At 41.8% G+C, this 14,535-nt stretch overlaps 1 protein-coding gene across 4 annotated transcripts in view; it reads right to left on the bottom strand.

Annotated features, from left to right (window-relative positions):
* Positions 1 to 13,017, bottom strand: part of stk39 (serine threonine kinase 39) — a 30,005-nt gene extending 16,988 nt beyond the window's left edge. The window contains exons 1-12 of one of the 4 annotated variants that reach the window (XM_077002947.1): positions 12,696 to 13,017; positions 11,118 to 11,230; positions 9,861 to 9,969; positions 9,228 to 9,369; positions 8,536 to 8,591; positions 7,374 to 7,483; positions 7,074 to 7,175; positions 6,829 to 6,962; positions 6,257 to 6,305; positions 6,080 to 6,145; positions 1,256 to 1,378; positions 711 to 740 (exon numbers count right to left, since the gene is read on the bottom strand). In XM_077002947.1, the coding sequence (XP_076859062.1) occupies positions 711 to 740; positions 1,256 to 1,378; positions 6,080 to 6,145; positions 6,257 to 6,305; positions 6,829 to 6,962; positions 7,074 to 7,175; positions 7,374 to 7,483; positions 8,536 to 8,591; positions 9,228 to 9,369; positions 9,861 to 9,969; positions 11,118 to 11,230; positions 12,696 to 12,786 (1,125 nt within the window). In that variant the 5' untranslated portion in view covers positions 12,787 to 13,017. The other 3 variants (XM_077002946.1, XM_077002948.1, XM_077002949.1) reach the window with 3 other exon arrangements.
* Between the last annotated feature and the right edge of the window lie 1,518 nt (positions 13,018 to 14,535).

The following is a 14,535-nucleotide window of genomic DNA, read 5'->3' as shown; positions in this document are numbered from 1 at the left end:
ATTATCTCTCCTCTCTTTCTCGTAATCTCTCTTCATTTCTCATATTCTCTCTTCCTGTTTCTCATATACTGTCCTCTTTCTCTCTCTTCCTCTTGTATTCTATCTGTTCCTGTTTCTCGTATTTTCTCTCTTCCTCTCTCTCTCTACCTGCTCTGACACCACCACCCCCCACCCCTACACCCACCCCCACCTCGACCCTCACCCCCATCCCTACTGGCCATTCAAAGTCAGGCATTTTCTAATCCAGTGAGAGGTAAGATGAGTGGGCAACACGCACACACACACACACACACACACACACACACACACACACACACACACCGAGTCGCGGGAGAAAGAGCTATATGAGCTCTGTACCATGTTTAATAACCAGTGCTTGTTTATCCAACATGCTACATTCGTACATCATTTAATGCGGTTTATCAGACAAATGATGCAGTCCCTGGACTCTCATAATTACATTATAAAACAATACTTCAGTGATTAATTAAAAGGGGTCAGGACCATGCGTGGTCTGTTACTGTTAGAGAGACCATTAGAGACACTGTTAGAGAGACCATTAGAGACACTGTTAGAGAGACCATTAGGAAGACTCCCTTTCTCCCTTTGTTTGTTTGCACATTCATAATCACTGAAATTCAGCTTATACCTCTTTATGCACTGATGCTGACACACACGGACCTAAACTAGGATGAGTAACTCCTACTTACATCCTGGTGTTCGTCTTTGACCCTCCGTGACTGAAACACAATTAACAAACAGGATTGCATTATGCTCTCTTTCTCCCACAAAGTATGACAGACAGATGTAGCTATTTGGGTAGGAGTGCAATCAGCGCTGGCTCATTTGAATATTGTAATAAACAATACACAGACGCAATGTGCCTCCAGCCTCATTAGTGCACTCTGATTTTGCACTGCTCTGCTGTGATTGGTGAGGGCTGGGGGGAGTAGGGGGGTTTGATTTTTATTTCTGACTTGAAATGAGCAAATAATATATTTTGCATCTACCAATCAAAGAGTGTGTCCAAGTTTTATGGATGTATTGTCTCTTGTTTCAAGAGACTGCATGGGATATGCATCGCTAACAGTGAATGCACAGTGGTTCAATTTAAATGTGGCAGAATTTCACACCTTCACTGTGTCCATGCACTGAAGTGAAATGTGTCAGTTATAGGTGCATTTTTTTAAGATTCAAACCTTTTCGTTGTAATCTGTATTATAACAACATATAAGAAAAATAAGGCCACGCCCACCCTTCCTTGACTGACAGACGCCCTGCCTTCTTCACTCCTCTCATCCAGCTCATCATCACTCCACTCCCAGTCCCCGTCCTCCGTCTTGTGTAGGTGGCCGCTGGATCCCGGCACACGCCTCACCTGACCAGGACACACACACACGTCGTAACCTCACTGACACACTGCTACCAAGACCATAGGCAAGTCATTCAGTTCCTTCATCCAGAAATTGGCTCAGTTTTGGGCATCTTCTAGACTGGCAACACATGTTCTGAGTTATAGGAGTGGAAGAATGTTTATTGCTGCAGCATTTGCTAAATGAACTACACAGCCAGAGTGATCTGTTCCATTTCTGGTAAAGGTTATTCAATTCAATTATTCAATTTCAACAGGCTACATTATCAACATGTGCTAAAACATAACTAGCCCTTTATCAGAAAAATCTATGGAATACATCAGAGTCTACATTAGTGACTTTACACCAAATTATAGATATATAGTTAAGACCTCAAGTCAAGAATTTTCAGTTCAGAAATGCTCAAAAACTATTCAAATCAAAAATGTTCAGTCCTGTGCCTCATCTAGATTAAGTCAGTCTGCTCCCCGGTTGATCAATTTAGATGTCATGTAAGGTAGTGGTAATAGGTTTAACATTACCACAACAGCTCCCCAGACTACTGAAACCACAGTAGAAACCACTTTCTAACCTCTGCTTTGCTTGGAAAGTGAAGTCTTTTCCATTCTCCCATGGCTGCTTTGTGCATAAGGCTGAACAAAATCCAATAAAAACTATTTCTTTACCCAGTTAACCTTAACACGAATCCAATTGAAATTCATCTTTAGCACCAGACCTACTTCAAGGACACTGTTGCATTTCAGCAGGGCCAGTGACCATGGCCGGACTACACGCAAGCAGCAGAAAATACAGCACCGATGGTCGCACACACACGCAAGCACGTCAGAGAACTTCTCAAAGCTAACAAAGATCTGTTCACAGCCGGCCATGGATACAATGGGGAGGGCTGATTAGCTGTAAGCAAGGGGAGCTCATAGCCTAGTGTCTGTGTGGGGCCATGTCTCCCTGAGCACACCACCACTCCCGAGCCCCACTGTCTCCCCACGGGCTGCTGCAGGAGAAGAATACGCAAATAAACAAATCATCAGTCGTGCTTTCTCACAAACAACATCTGGGGGCTGTGAGCATATGAGTATGATGAGAGTGCCAGTTGCCCAGAACACACACACACACACTGATTTAGGAGTGCTTCATGTGCGAAAAATGCCAACTCCGTGATTGCTATCGGCACAACGAATTATTCACTCTCACTTATTTACTGTGTCTGTAGAATTGCAAAGTGAAATAGAATACCTATGCTTAATAAATCAAACGCTGTGTAAACAACAAATTAAATGATTGAAAAGGACAGACATGTCAATGAAATTCCAGACACTATCCTTCAACTTTAAATTATGGAAGAAAGGAAAACTACAAAACCTCGTCCATGAAAAGTGATATGGCACCGGTGATTCTGTTCTGCCATGTCAAACCTGTGACGTAGCTCCATGAAGAGAGAGCCAAGCCAAACCAAAGAGCTCATCTGCCCCCTGCTGGCCAAACACCTGCACTACTGGAGTTTACTCTGAGAGCCACCTACAGCATTGTGAGGAGTACGTGTGACCTCTACACATATTTTTCAGAAAAATGACACTTATGATGATTACGTCAGTCATTCAAATATCAGTGACTCAGTTTTCATAAAGAATTGTGCTCGACTATAAAAGAGGCCTTTGAAGCTGCATTTCTAGCAGTGAAAAGGTTATGACTGAAAGGTCAAATAGGCCTACTGAGTTTGTCATATTTTTGTCCACGCTCTGCTTTTCCAAGGTCACCGGATCGAAATATATGTGCAGATAACATGAGGTTTAATTAAGGCTTAGAAATGGCTTTGGAGTAGGGAATCAGTCTTTGGAGTAGGGAATCAGTCTTTGGAGTAGGGAATCCGTTGCTTGGTAGGCTAATGCCCCCTCAACACGCAACACTGCAGTATAGGGACTCTGGTGAAAAGTCACTTAGCTGACCCAAAGAAAAGAGTCATTTAGAAAAACAGAAGGATATGATCGTCAAAGAGACAGAGAATCAAAGACAGGAAAAGAAGAGAATGAGAGGGAGGGTATGTGAGAGAGAGAGAGAGAGAGAGAGAAAGAGAGGAAATGAGATCTGGTTTCAGAGGTGCTCAGGACAGACAGGCCCTGGGTGCCAGCGCCAGCCTGTTACAGTTCCAGCGGAACCCGTGAGGCAGTGAGGCGGGTCACAGATGGGTCAGAGCCACTGGTGTTTCGGGACGTTACGGTGACCATGAATGAAGGAAGCAGACAGAACATACCGCCTCGTCAGCACATGCTGGGCGTGCTATGGAGAAGCCAGCCCGTCTGTGGCCTCGTCCGTCCCGCTCACACTGACGCACGTCCGGACAAAACAACCGAGGAGCTGATGCCACATAAGCGCTCCGGCTCGGTTTCATTAACACGGCGAAATAACAACAAAGGACGAGCGAAACTAAACGAAAGGTCCCGGGCGGCGACGTCTGTTGCCCGGCATGTCTGCCAAGACGCAGCCTAGTCCGCCTGCGGCTCAAAGTGTTCGCCGGTGTTGCAATTAAAAGCGCATTTAAAAGTGCATTTCCCAAAGGTTCCCGGCGCTGGGCCCCGAGGTCTTGGCGAGTGCCGCTGCTGTCAGCTGTAACAAGCACCCACGGGCTGCATCAAAGGCGAACTGTCAGTGGTGGTTGTGTGAGGCTCTACACGTCCTGTGTCCCCCCCATGATAATGATAATTGAGTGACTGGAGTGGACGGGTGAATGACGGAACGGCCCCCACAGAGCCCACCGGAGGCTAGCGGAAAGCCATCGCACATCATCCGTGTCAATTATGGCACAGCATTACAATGGTGTGGAGATTACGACGCTTTTAGCTGTATGACATGGCTGGGCGTACAGTAATGCACTCATATAATACTAAGACTTGTGTTCGCTCCTATAGTCCTTCTAGCCTTGGATCAAATCCACTTACATTAAACAGCACACTTTATTCAAGAACTATATTGAAATAACCGAAAAAGACACTTCCTAAACACTGTGTTCTTGCTAAACAGGAAACACTGTGCGTGTGTGTTGAAGTTTCTCTAACCCTTCTTCCCAATTGTGGACTCCTCAGTAAGGAGAGTCGCTATTGGCTGTCCTAAAAGTCCCTAAATGACGTAATCTCCTAATTTGCATAATACACGTTGTGGGAGTTAAAACACCCCAAATATATTAGAACTACAAATGAACTTTGTACAAAGGAACAACTTCTGGTGCCTTTGAATTAGACAGTCACTTCTCAAAATAATTTCTTTACTTTAATGCTTTGTATAAATCATTTTTACGAAAATTACATAAATCAGTTTTTTGCCGTGTTGTTTATTGTTAGCATAAGAGTAGCAGTTAGCAGGAACTGCTATTCTACCTTCAACCCTCCTCCTATATTTTCATATAGGCACACACTGTAGACAAGGTGAGTTACTGAGACTGTGTGAGTTAAATTCAGTGATTTATTTTCGTGTCACACTGAATACATATTTATATTTACATCTGGCTCTGTAAATACTGGGCGGGGTCAGTCGGGGGGGGGGGGGGGGGGGGTGTTGTAGTGGTGGGCGGGGCTAACAGGCTCCCCGCCCAGCACAGAATGTGTCAGTGAGTCAGGCTATGAGCATGAACTAGCCTGGAACGCAAATGGCAATGTTTAAGTGCATCAGGGCCCCGTTACCTAAGCACCTGCATTAAGCCCCATTTGTCTTTGTCTCCTGTCAGGACCCAAAGACATTATTGAGCTGACAGGATGTACGTTCTGCATGAGGGATGTGATTTCCAGCTACACGCTTGCATTTGTTGACAGCGTGCATACACAACCAGACTTCAGAAATGCACAGTACCATGTAGGGCAAGAGTGTTGTGGCCCAGGACTGTCATCAAAATAAGCAAAAGGTCAAATGTCAACGTGAAGGTAGAAAGCAAGGAAAGGTAGAAAGGTCTTTCTGTAGGTCCCTGGCCCATGTGCAGAAGGTCTGTAAGAATCACATATGCCATGTAAATTCTTAGGGTAGGCCTATTAATATGAGACAAAACTAGAATGCAAATTTTATACTGTAATTATAACAGCACCATAGCGTATATGGTGCCTCATTATAAATAAATAATTATCTTGTATAACATCAAATGTGTTAAATGCGTAAATATGTAAATGCATAATATGGTGCCTTGTGTGAAGAGCTCCTTTACACCGGCCAACACAGGTTCTGATGCAGTTCCTTATAAGCAATGACAACATGTTAATGAGATGCATGCCTCTGAAACCCAGCCATTTAAAACATCATGCACATAATATATGTTATTATTGATAATCTATACTTCCCATCTATACTTGAGAATATAGTTTGTTAAGTGGCTTTATCATCAGTATTTTGTGGTTAGCAGGTGATAGAGGCCTCAGGGTGATCTCTGACTCAAGGATTTATATGGTCGTAAATGTTTCTCTCCCAAATGTCTGTGATGATGTCTACACTATCGATTTCAAACCAATTCAAAAGCAAATGTAAAACCTAATAAAACACTCATATTAAGTTATCGTGTTATTATCATGTTGGATGAAATAACCTTATCACTTCCTTTATGGAGAAAAACCAGAGGTGGCTCGTGTCATATATTAGAATCTGAGTATTTGCATCACACGATTGGTGGATGGAAACAAAGTGTGGGTGGAGCCAGTCTTTGTCATCCTATCATGTGAGGGAAGGGGCATTACCTTCTTGGCTCGTTGGCTCATGTTTGGCCCTTTACACAGCAGCTTCTCGATCAAGTATTCTCGATTCTGTAACGGGCAGAAGAGATGAGGAAAGAGGTCAGGACACATCGCTCGCAGGTGACATTAAAAGCAGAGAATCGGAGAGAAAGAGCGAGGGAGGAATATCAGAATTAGTACCTTGGCCTTTTGGAAAAATTTACATTTCAAAAGTTCGGACGCAGTAGGCCTGTGAAGAGGCAGAAAAAGTGCATGAGTATAAAAAGACGTTATTTATTCAAATTATGATTTTTTTAATAAGATTTATGCATTATGCTTTAAGCACAACACTGCATCTAAGGATGGTCCACTGTCTGGAATAGTTCACTGTCTGATATTAAGAGTAATCACTGCTGGACCGACGTTGTTTTGGAAGTGGCCATTACTTATTCTGACATAAGCGTTTTTTCTGCCAGAGGCTCATCAATATCAATTTAAGCTTAATCAGGTTTTTGCACTGAGCTCCCCAACACCTGGTCTCTCCGGTGATTATGAATATGCAATAAAATGGAAGCAAAAAGAGAAGCTTTCACCAGTCATCATTGCAGCATATTGCAAAAGAGAGACAGCAAGATCCTGAGTTGATAAACTCACTAATGAATGTGGCTCCTGCAGGTATTTATACAAATCAATATGTCACCACTGCAGACCACATTATAAAGCAGGAGCCTGGTCTGTTTTTCTCCAAAGGAACAGATAAGACAGATGAGTACCTCTTAGCGGGGTCCTTCTGAAGGCACAGGGATATTAGTTTCCTAAAGGATTTTCCATATTTCTTTAGCATTTCTTTGTCTTCCACTCCTGTCTCTAGGGTTGGGGGATCGTTCTGTAGTGTTAGCATTAGCACCTACACAAGAGTTCAGGGCGGTCATGCCTGTAGTTAACCACTGTTCAATTTATAAATGCATCGTCAAGCCATATTTGAAGTCCAAAGACCCGGGGACGTTTTGGCACTCACCTTCATTGGTGGATAGCGGTGATAGGGGGCGGAGCCAGTGGCCAACTCTATGGCAGTGATTCCAAAACTCCAAATGTCAGCTTTGAAGTCATAACCTCGTACCTGGGTGCACACAAGTACCACAGAGATACCAGATACACACTGTATCTGAGATGTGTACACAGAGAGGTTCAGCTTTCAGGTACATCAGGTAATACTGTGCCAATGATGATGACAATGCTGTGCCTCTCCCAGGACATTCAGGTATTCTGGATTTGTCTGCTATGCTGTGTGACAGCAGTGGTAGTTTCATGAGCTCACCTGTTCCATCACCTCAGGGGCCATCCAGCACGGGGTTCCCACAAACGTTTTCCTAACTTTATGTCTGGTCACATCTCCTCCGGTGGCCAGAAAAGCACTGACACCAAAGTCTGAAGAAAATTGTTCAGATAATCAACAAGGAAAGAAACTGAATCTTCTGTAGATGCTAAGCGTGTTTCAAAGATTCTCTCAAAAAGGCTGAAATGGACTTGCAAACAAAGTAGTGTAATTAATCTTGCTAGCATGACTTAATAAATTATATTCACTGAAATTCACTCCACCAGTTCCAGCTACTGGAATTCCAGCTAAATCGCTAATACTACTACTACTACTACTACTACTACTACTAATAATAATAATAATAATAATAATAATAATAATAATATGTATTAGCTGTTGCATTAAACATTTTAAATATTGTTACAACAGTGAAACTTTTCTTTCTTTCTAACCCTAACCGTAACCCTAACTTTTACACTCCATTTCAACAGCATGAATGGCATGAATCAATCACACACAAGGTCAGTGGGGAAAAAGCTTGTTACAGAATCAATACACGATCAAGATGATTAATGCCTTTCCCCTCAGGACGCAACACCCCTCCAAACATTCAGGAACGCAACACTTCCAGACAGACAGAGATTTTTAATAGCACCATTTATAGGGTACTAAAGAGTAGCAAAAACTACAGCATAGAACAACATGCCCAAATGTCATTAATGTAACCAAAAAGCACAACAGAACAACGGCTTAATGATTAATTAAAATTAATTGTAATGATATTCAGGGTGTCAAGGAAAAACAACATGAATATCATTCCTAAGACTCATAAATAACATACTGGCTAGATGCCAAACAACTCCTAGAACTAATTATCACAGTATTTTCACAGCAAAAGAGGCTTAATTATTGCGGAGCTATAAATAACCCTTGGAGTTCTTGGAATTCATTAATCCCATCTTAATTGTGCGCTGCACAATAAGCCAATCTGTGCTGGATTAAGTTTGCCATTTGACCGTTCAACAAAGACGCTTATTTTACTATGATCAAATTGAGTTTCCGATATGTGTGTTGTTGCAGTAACATACAGAAGGAGTTCAGAATTTCCCCCAGGGGAAAAAGAACCTGCCCTGATGGTCTCTTCCATCATCTACTCACTTACCTGCAATCTGCACCGAGCCGTCCTCTCCCAGCAGAATGTTTCCTGCCTTCACATCTCTAGGGTCAAATGTTGAGCAGACACACAGTGTTCAGAACTCTGTGATTTCAACTATCATCATCATCATCATCATCACACACATTCAAACGTCCTCTACGTAGTTGTGTTTTTGTTTTTCAGTTTTGAATATAGAGATGGAGATGCATGGACATTTTGTGTATGTACATAGAAATGAACACAGATCAGTTAATACTGCACATCTAAGTGATTGCATGTGCAGCTTTTACAAGTGCATTTACAGTATGACTGTGTATTAAAAGCAAAAAATGTGGGTCCTTTGGACAAAATCGGGTCACTCCAGAACACTCATGAGGCCAATAAAGGGTGAGATGTGGACATAGCGCAGGATTCTAGTACAGTCAGAGATCTGCTCCCTGTGTGCAACAGTGGAGTCTGCAGATTGGATGAATACAACTTATAATTTACCTTGAATTAATGTATGGCAGCCCGGTACAGCTATACAGCAGGTGTATCTAATATAGCTAAATACCCAGTGGAATAGATCTGTGTGTGTGTGTGTGTGTGTGTGTGTGTGTGTGTGTGTGTGTGTGTGTGTGTGTGTGTGTGTGTGTGTGTGTGTGTGTGTGTGTATTTTTATACACACACTACCAAAGTGTATGATTTTACTAACTCACCTGTGGATTTGTCCATTTCTGTGCAGGTAATCAAGACCTTCTAATACTTCTTTTAAAATGGTGGCTATTGTGGCTTCATCCAGAACACCACATTTGTGCTCTCCTTTGCTACATGTGTGCTTTATAATGTCCAGCATTGACCCTAAGCACATAAGCACAAAAGGAAACATGAGATCACTGCTGGAAGTCATCCAAAAACTCATCAAGGTCAAAGACACAGAATGACATTTGGCAAATCTTTGTTCAGGTCACACCGTATGACGAGACCTCACAATAGTCCTATAAATTAAAAAATGTTCCACCGAATGACCCCCAAGTGTGCAGCATACCGGGGTCCCCCTCAGTAGTGCAGCGTGAAGGACCAGTATTCCCTGAGTAGAGTGCTTAGTGCACAATTGGGTTCTGTCACAGGCATTAAAGCGTAAGTGCACTGGCAAATGGGTCACTGGGGGAGAACGGGTCGTTGTCGATAAAGTCATGCAGGGTGTCTGCGAGGAAAGACCGATTTGAGCACTCAGCCCCGTCTGAGGAGACATGCCCTGGCCTAAGACATTCCAGACTAGTAGGACGTAGAGGATGAGAGAGAATGAAGGACGAGTTGATGACAGTGAGGGCAGGAGGACAGTGTCTTACCCCCACTGAGAAGCTTCATCACCAGCCAGAGCTCGTCCTTCACCACGAACGAGGTGTAGTACGTCACTACATTCGGGTGGTTGCATTGGCTCATTGCTTGAATCTCTTTCTGGATTGAAAAGATGCAGGAAGTCAGATTAGGTCATTAGATTAGGTAGATTAGGACATTAGATTAGGTCATTAGATTAGGTAGATTAGGACATTAATGCTCTAAACAACTTCACAGGCTCGGCGTCGGACAACATTACAGCTTTCATTTACAATGCTGCTTATGCTAAGTTTAGTCTAGGACCTATCTTAATCTCTCCCCATTAAACTTGAGTCCTTTTAGGACTTCATGCCAACATTCAGTAACATGCAGGCTATTTATAATGGCACAGCATAAATGACCACAAGCCCACATTTCTGTCCCTGCCAATTTGCTGTTATGTAGATGGAGATCTCCTCACAAGGGTTCATGTTAAAACACGCATTCATCACATCCGTCTCTCTCCAAGCTCACAGCATCAGAACAAAAAGAGTGAACTGAAAACAACTGAACCGGGAGAATGTCAGCATCAGCTGTCCTGCAGTGTGTGTGTGTGTGTGTGTGTGTGTGTGTGTGTGTGTGTGTGTGTGTGTGTGTGTGTGTGTGTGTGTGTGTGTGTGTGTGAGTGCGTGCATGTGTGTTTAACTGTTTGCATATGCATACTATTTTGGATCAATAATTTGGATTTGGATCAATGACTCCCTGCACATTACTTTACTTTACTTTACTTTACTTTAGTGACTGACAGCTACCTGACTTCCTGCAGCTCCACATATTTAATATTACACATGAAGGAGCACAAAAGTGTATAAATATGGATTGCACATGCAAGGGTGAGATCAGATCATTCTTTATCCAAACATTGACATACAGGTACACACACTGCATGCTAACGCAAGGTGTGAATTAGATTTATCAGCCAAAGCCCTGAGATACAAGATGAGGTGAAATAGAAAGCAATTTAAAATGACTAGTCCCACACTTATCATGCATATTGCACCCAGAAACGCGGAACTTGTCAATTAGTGCAAGGAATCCAGGCTACGACTTAAAAGCTTTAATACACAAACTCTGCAAAGCATTCTAAGCTACGCTTCTGCAAAATAGCAAGAACTGCACGAGGGGAAAACTAGAGAAACCCATGTAACCCAAATATATGTATATATATTTTTGTACATTTCTGAAGTGGGATCAGATAACTGCTATTCAGAGACGTTCTTCTGCATTACCAGAAGCTCATCCATGCTCGTCTGGCATTTCTCCAGGTTGATCCTCTTAATGGCCACACGCTCCTGCCGCGGGGCACAGAGTGCAGCCTGCACGACTGCTGTGGCCCCACTGCCTGCACAACACATCACACAAAAGGGCCATGTGCTTCGTTCAGAAATACTTCAATAAAACAGAAAGACAAGCCCTGATTCAGGAAGAACACAGGCCCGTTTAACAAATTAGTTAGACAACAATGGATATTAATCAATATTTAAACAACATGCAAGACTAGGTTGTTAATATCTTTTTCTGACAAGGTGTTAATACTGATACAGCATCAGTATCTCTGAGTTATTGGTGCTTGTTTTAAAGAGATACAGACATACAGTGTCTGGAAAGTTACGACGGCGAGCTTCACAAGAGTGGCCTAACAGTCACACTCAATTTATTACATGATCGATATCAGAACGGAGCGGCGGTTCACAAACCCCAGGCACCGGCTCGGGGCTGCTGTCCGTCTGACCCACCACACATCAGATGCAGCTAACCGACAGGGAGGAGACCCCCCCCCCCCTGAGTGCCCGGTGGAGCTGATTTAGAAACAGCTCAATGGACAGGACAGAACCACCTCAGTCACTCAGATCAGCTCAGATGATATCCTTTTAGCACTGCTCTTCTGTAGTGGCTGGCCTCATGGTTCTGAGCCACAGAAATGGTTATTTCTGAGCTGTTTGTTTGTTGCTGTTGCTTTAAGTGAGACTGAAAGCTGAGTTAAGTCAAAACTACACCATTAATACACTGTTATGTACGGTGATGTAATAAATCATAATAAAAGTCATCGAATGAAGGAGCACGCAGTATTATGCAGTTATCCACCAGCAGAGGGCGTTAGGCAATAACACGAAATAGCAAGAAAGGTGAATCAAATGACACTTAAGAATTTGACAGATGATGCGAAACCAGTTTAAAAAATACAATATTAGTACAGTATTATTCTCATCATGGCCGGTCACTGACACGACAGGTGCAAAATAATAAGCTGTGTTTAAATTGAGCTTTTAGGATATGGTAAGAATATAAAATAACCCAAAGCAAACTGTCCAGCCTGCAAATAGCGGCTTAGTGAGAGTGCAGTGGTGACAATAATATCGCTGATACTCATAATAATCATAATTCTGCTTGGAAACGTAAATCCGGGTTTATAGCAACTTCACACGCTCCTTGTGTATTAGACAAGCAAGATATGGCAGTAGGAGATATTACCCGGACTCCTGTGATTTTCTGGACCCAGATATCACATATGTCCGTCTGAATGGACACGTGTGGTCCTGAAGCTGAACTGACAGTCTTATCTCCCTGAAAAGGGCGATCACACCGGGCTGATGGACATCATTTCCGCAGTGTTCGTCTAAGCCTGATCCGCCGTGTCGGAACCAGCAGCAGAGTGAAACATTGCGGTCTGTCACATCCGCATTACTAAGCAGGATCATCGGCTGTTGCACTTGCAAAAAGCCGGTAGGCCCACTCCGCCATCCGCGACACCGAGTACGGAACCGGCCGCGAGTACTGCCGGTGTAACAACACGACTTCTTACCGACCTATAACCTCCTGTAAGTCGTACGCCTCCTTGACGATCGGCCAGCTCGGTGTCGGCAGGTTTGGACCGGGAGACTCGACCTGCTCCGCCATGATGCTGCTCAGCTGTGAAACGGTCCGGTTCCTCCGACAGGAGAAGTGACAGCAGCTGCTGCTGGTGGGATTAGCGCCGCTACGAAAACACGCGGATTACTGCTGCATAATCTGTACAGCATGCACGAGAATTTATTCAAAATAAAAGACAGAGATGTGCTCATGGGGTTTCGTCGCTTGCTCCTTTTAGAAAAGTTATCCAGAGCCAGGCACTGTGGGAATGGGACGGACGGCCCATATATTAAAGAGGAAGTCCCACCTTACACTTCACTAGAGGTAAAAAGGTCATTATAATAGTAAATATGACACCTTGTAACGTTAAAAACCTATATTATCTAGTTATAAACAAGTCAAACTGGAATGTGAAGACACAAATTATGTCTTGTATATGTGAATTATTTTATTTAAAAATCTTTACATTCTCAGACTTTTATTAAAACGTATTTAATAGTTAAATCAGTCTATATCCTAACTGTGATTATTTGTCCAATGTATTTTGCCATGTACATAGTATTTTGCTATGTACGCTCAGTGAATTATTTAATATAATAATAACATTACACAATACTGTTGACAGAGAGTATGCTATTTATGACTAATTAATTACCAATTAATAAAGGTGATTTGTAAAGTATCTTTGTGATGCGTGTTCAAAGCTGGTTCAGGTCTGAAGTTCTTAGGGAATTCTCTTAATGGTAAGGGGACTTAAATGGACCCAGGTACCATACTGTAAAATGATTTTTAAAATATTAAACTAAATAAAAACTAGCTAATATATTGCTAAATATGAAATATTTGGCAAAAAATTATGTTATATAAACAACAGGAACATTATAATACATTTCTCAGTAGTTCAAAGGAACTACCTATATAATTACAGTGAGCACACACGACAGTCCACTGTGCTACTCAAGAGAAGCTGAATATAATGGCACAAGTAGGGTTAATGGGAATAACGAACCTACTGGGGAGAATTTTGCAAATCAAAATAATATAAGCTTAGACTGCACGCACAATTGATTTACTAAATAACTTTGTAAAATATATAACAAAATAACTAGCATGGACTAATACTTCAGAGTTTTTCTGTAGTTAATGTAAGCGCAGCATAAACTTTATTAGCTTTGCCCAACAATACGATCGCCCATTTTACATCGAAAGGAGTGAAATTAATAAAAATAAATACATTGTTTTACAGGTTACAGGTTCTTTACGGTGTTCATTGAACATATTTGTTTATGTACGTCAGGTGTCATAAGAGCAAGTTTAACCTAAACAGAAAGAAAAACAGATTTATGTTCTCTAACCTGAATCCAAAACAAAAACATTTCAATTGGTCCAGTAGAGGGCGACAAATAGCTTATTATTATTGTTAGCGGTTGAATAACGCAGATTCAGATCATATAGTCTTGAGGTCTCTGTATATTGTTCAAGCTTACCGAATTTAGATTATATATATATATATATATATATATATATATATATATATATATATATATATATATATATATATATATATATATATATATAATCATAATAAAATATTTTATATATATATATATATATATATATATAATCCTCCTAAACCACCATATCTTAGTAGCCAGTATTACTCAATGAACCGTAGACGATCACTCTTAGACGATCAAAAGAGACTAACCGAGATTATTCCATGAAAATGGATAAAGTAACATAACATGTTATAAAGCATTTCAATGAGATTTGGCTAAATGAATGAACATAAAAGCC

This window comes from Brachyhypopomus gauderio, chromosome 4, assembly GCF_052324685.1.
Source record: "Brachyhypopomus gauderio isolate BG-103 chromosome 4, BGAUD_0.2, whole genome shotgun sequence".
Lineage (NCBI taxonomy): Eukaryota > Metazoa > Chordata > Actinopteri > Gymnotiformes > Hypopomidae > Brachyhypopomus > Brachyhypopomus gauderio.
This window is presented reverse-complemented; position numbering and strand designations above follow the sequence as displayed.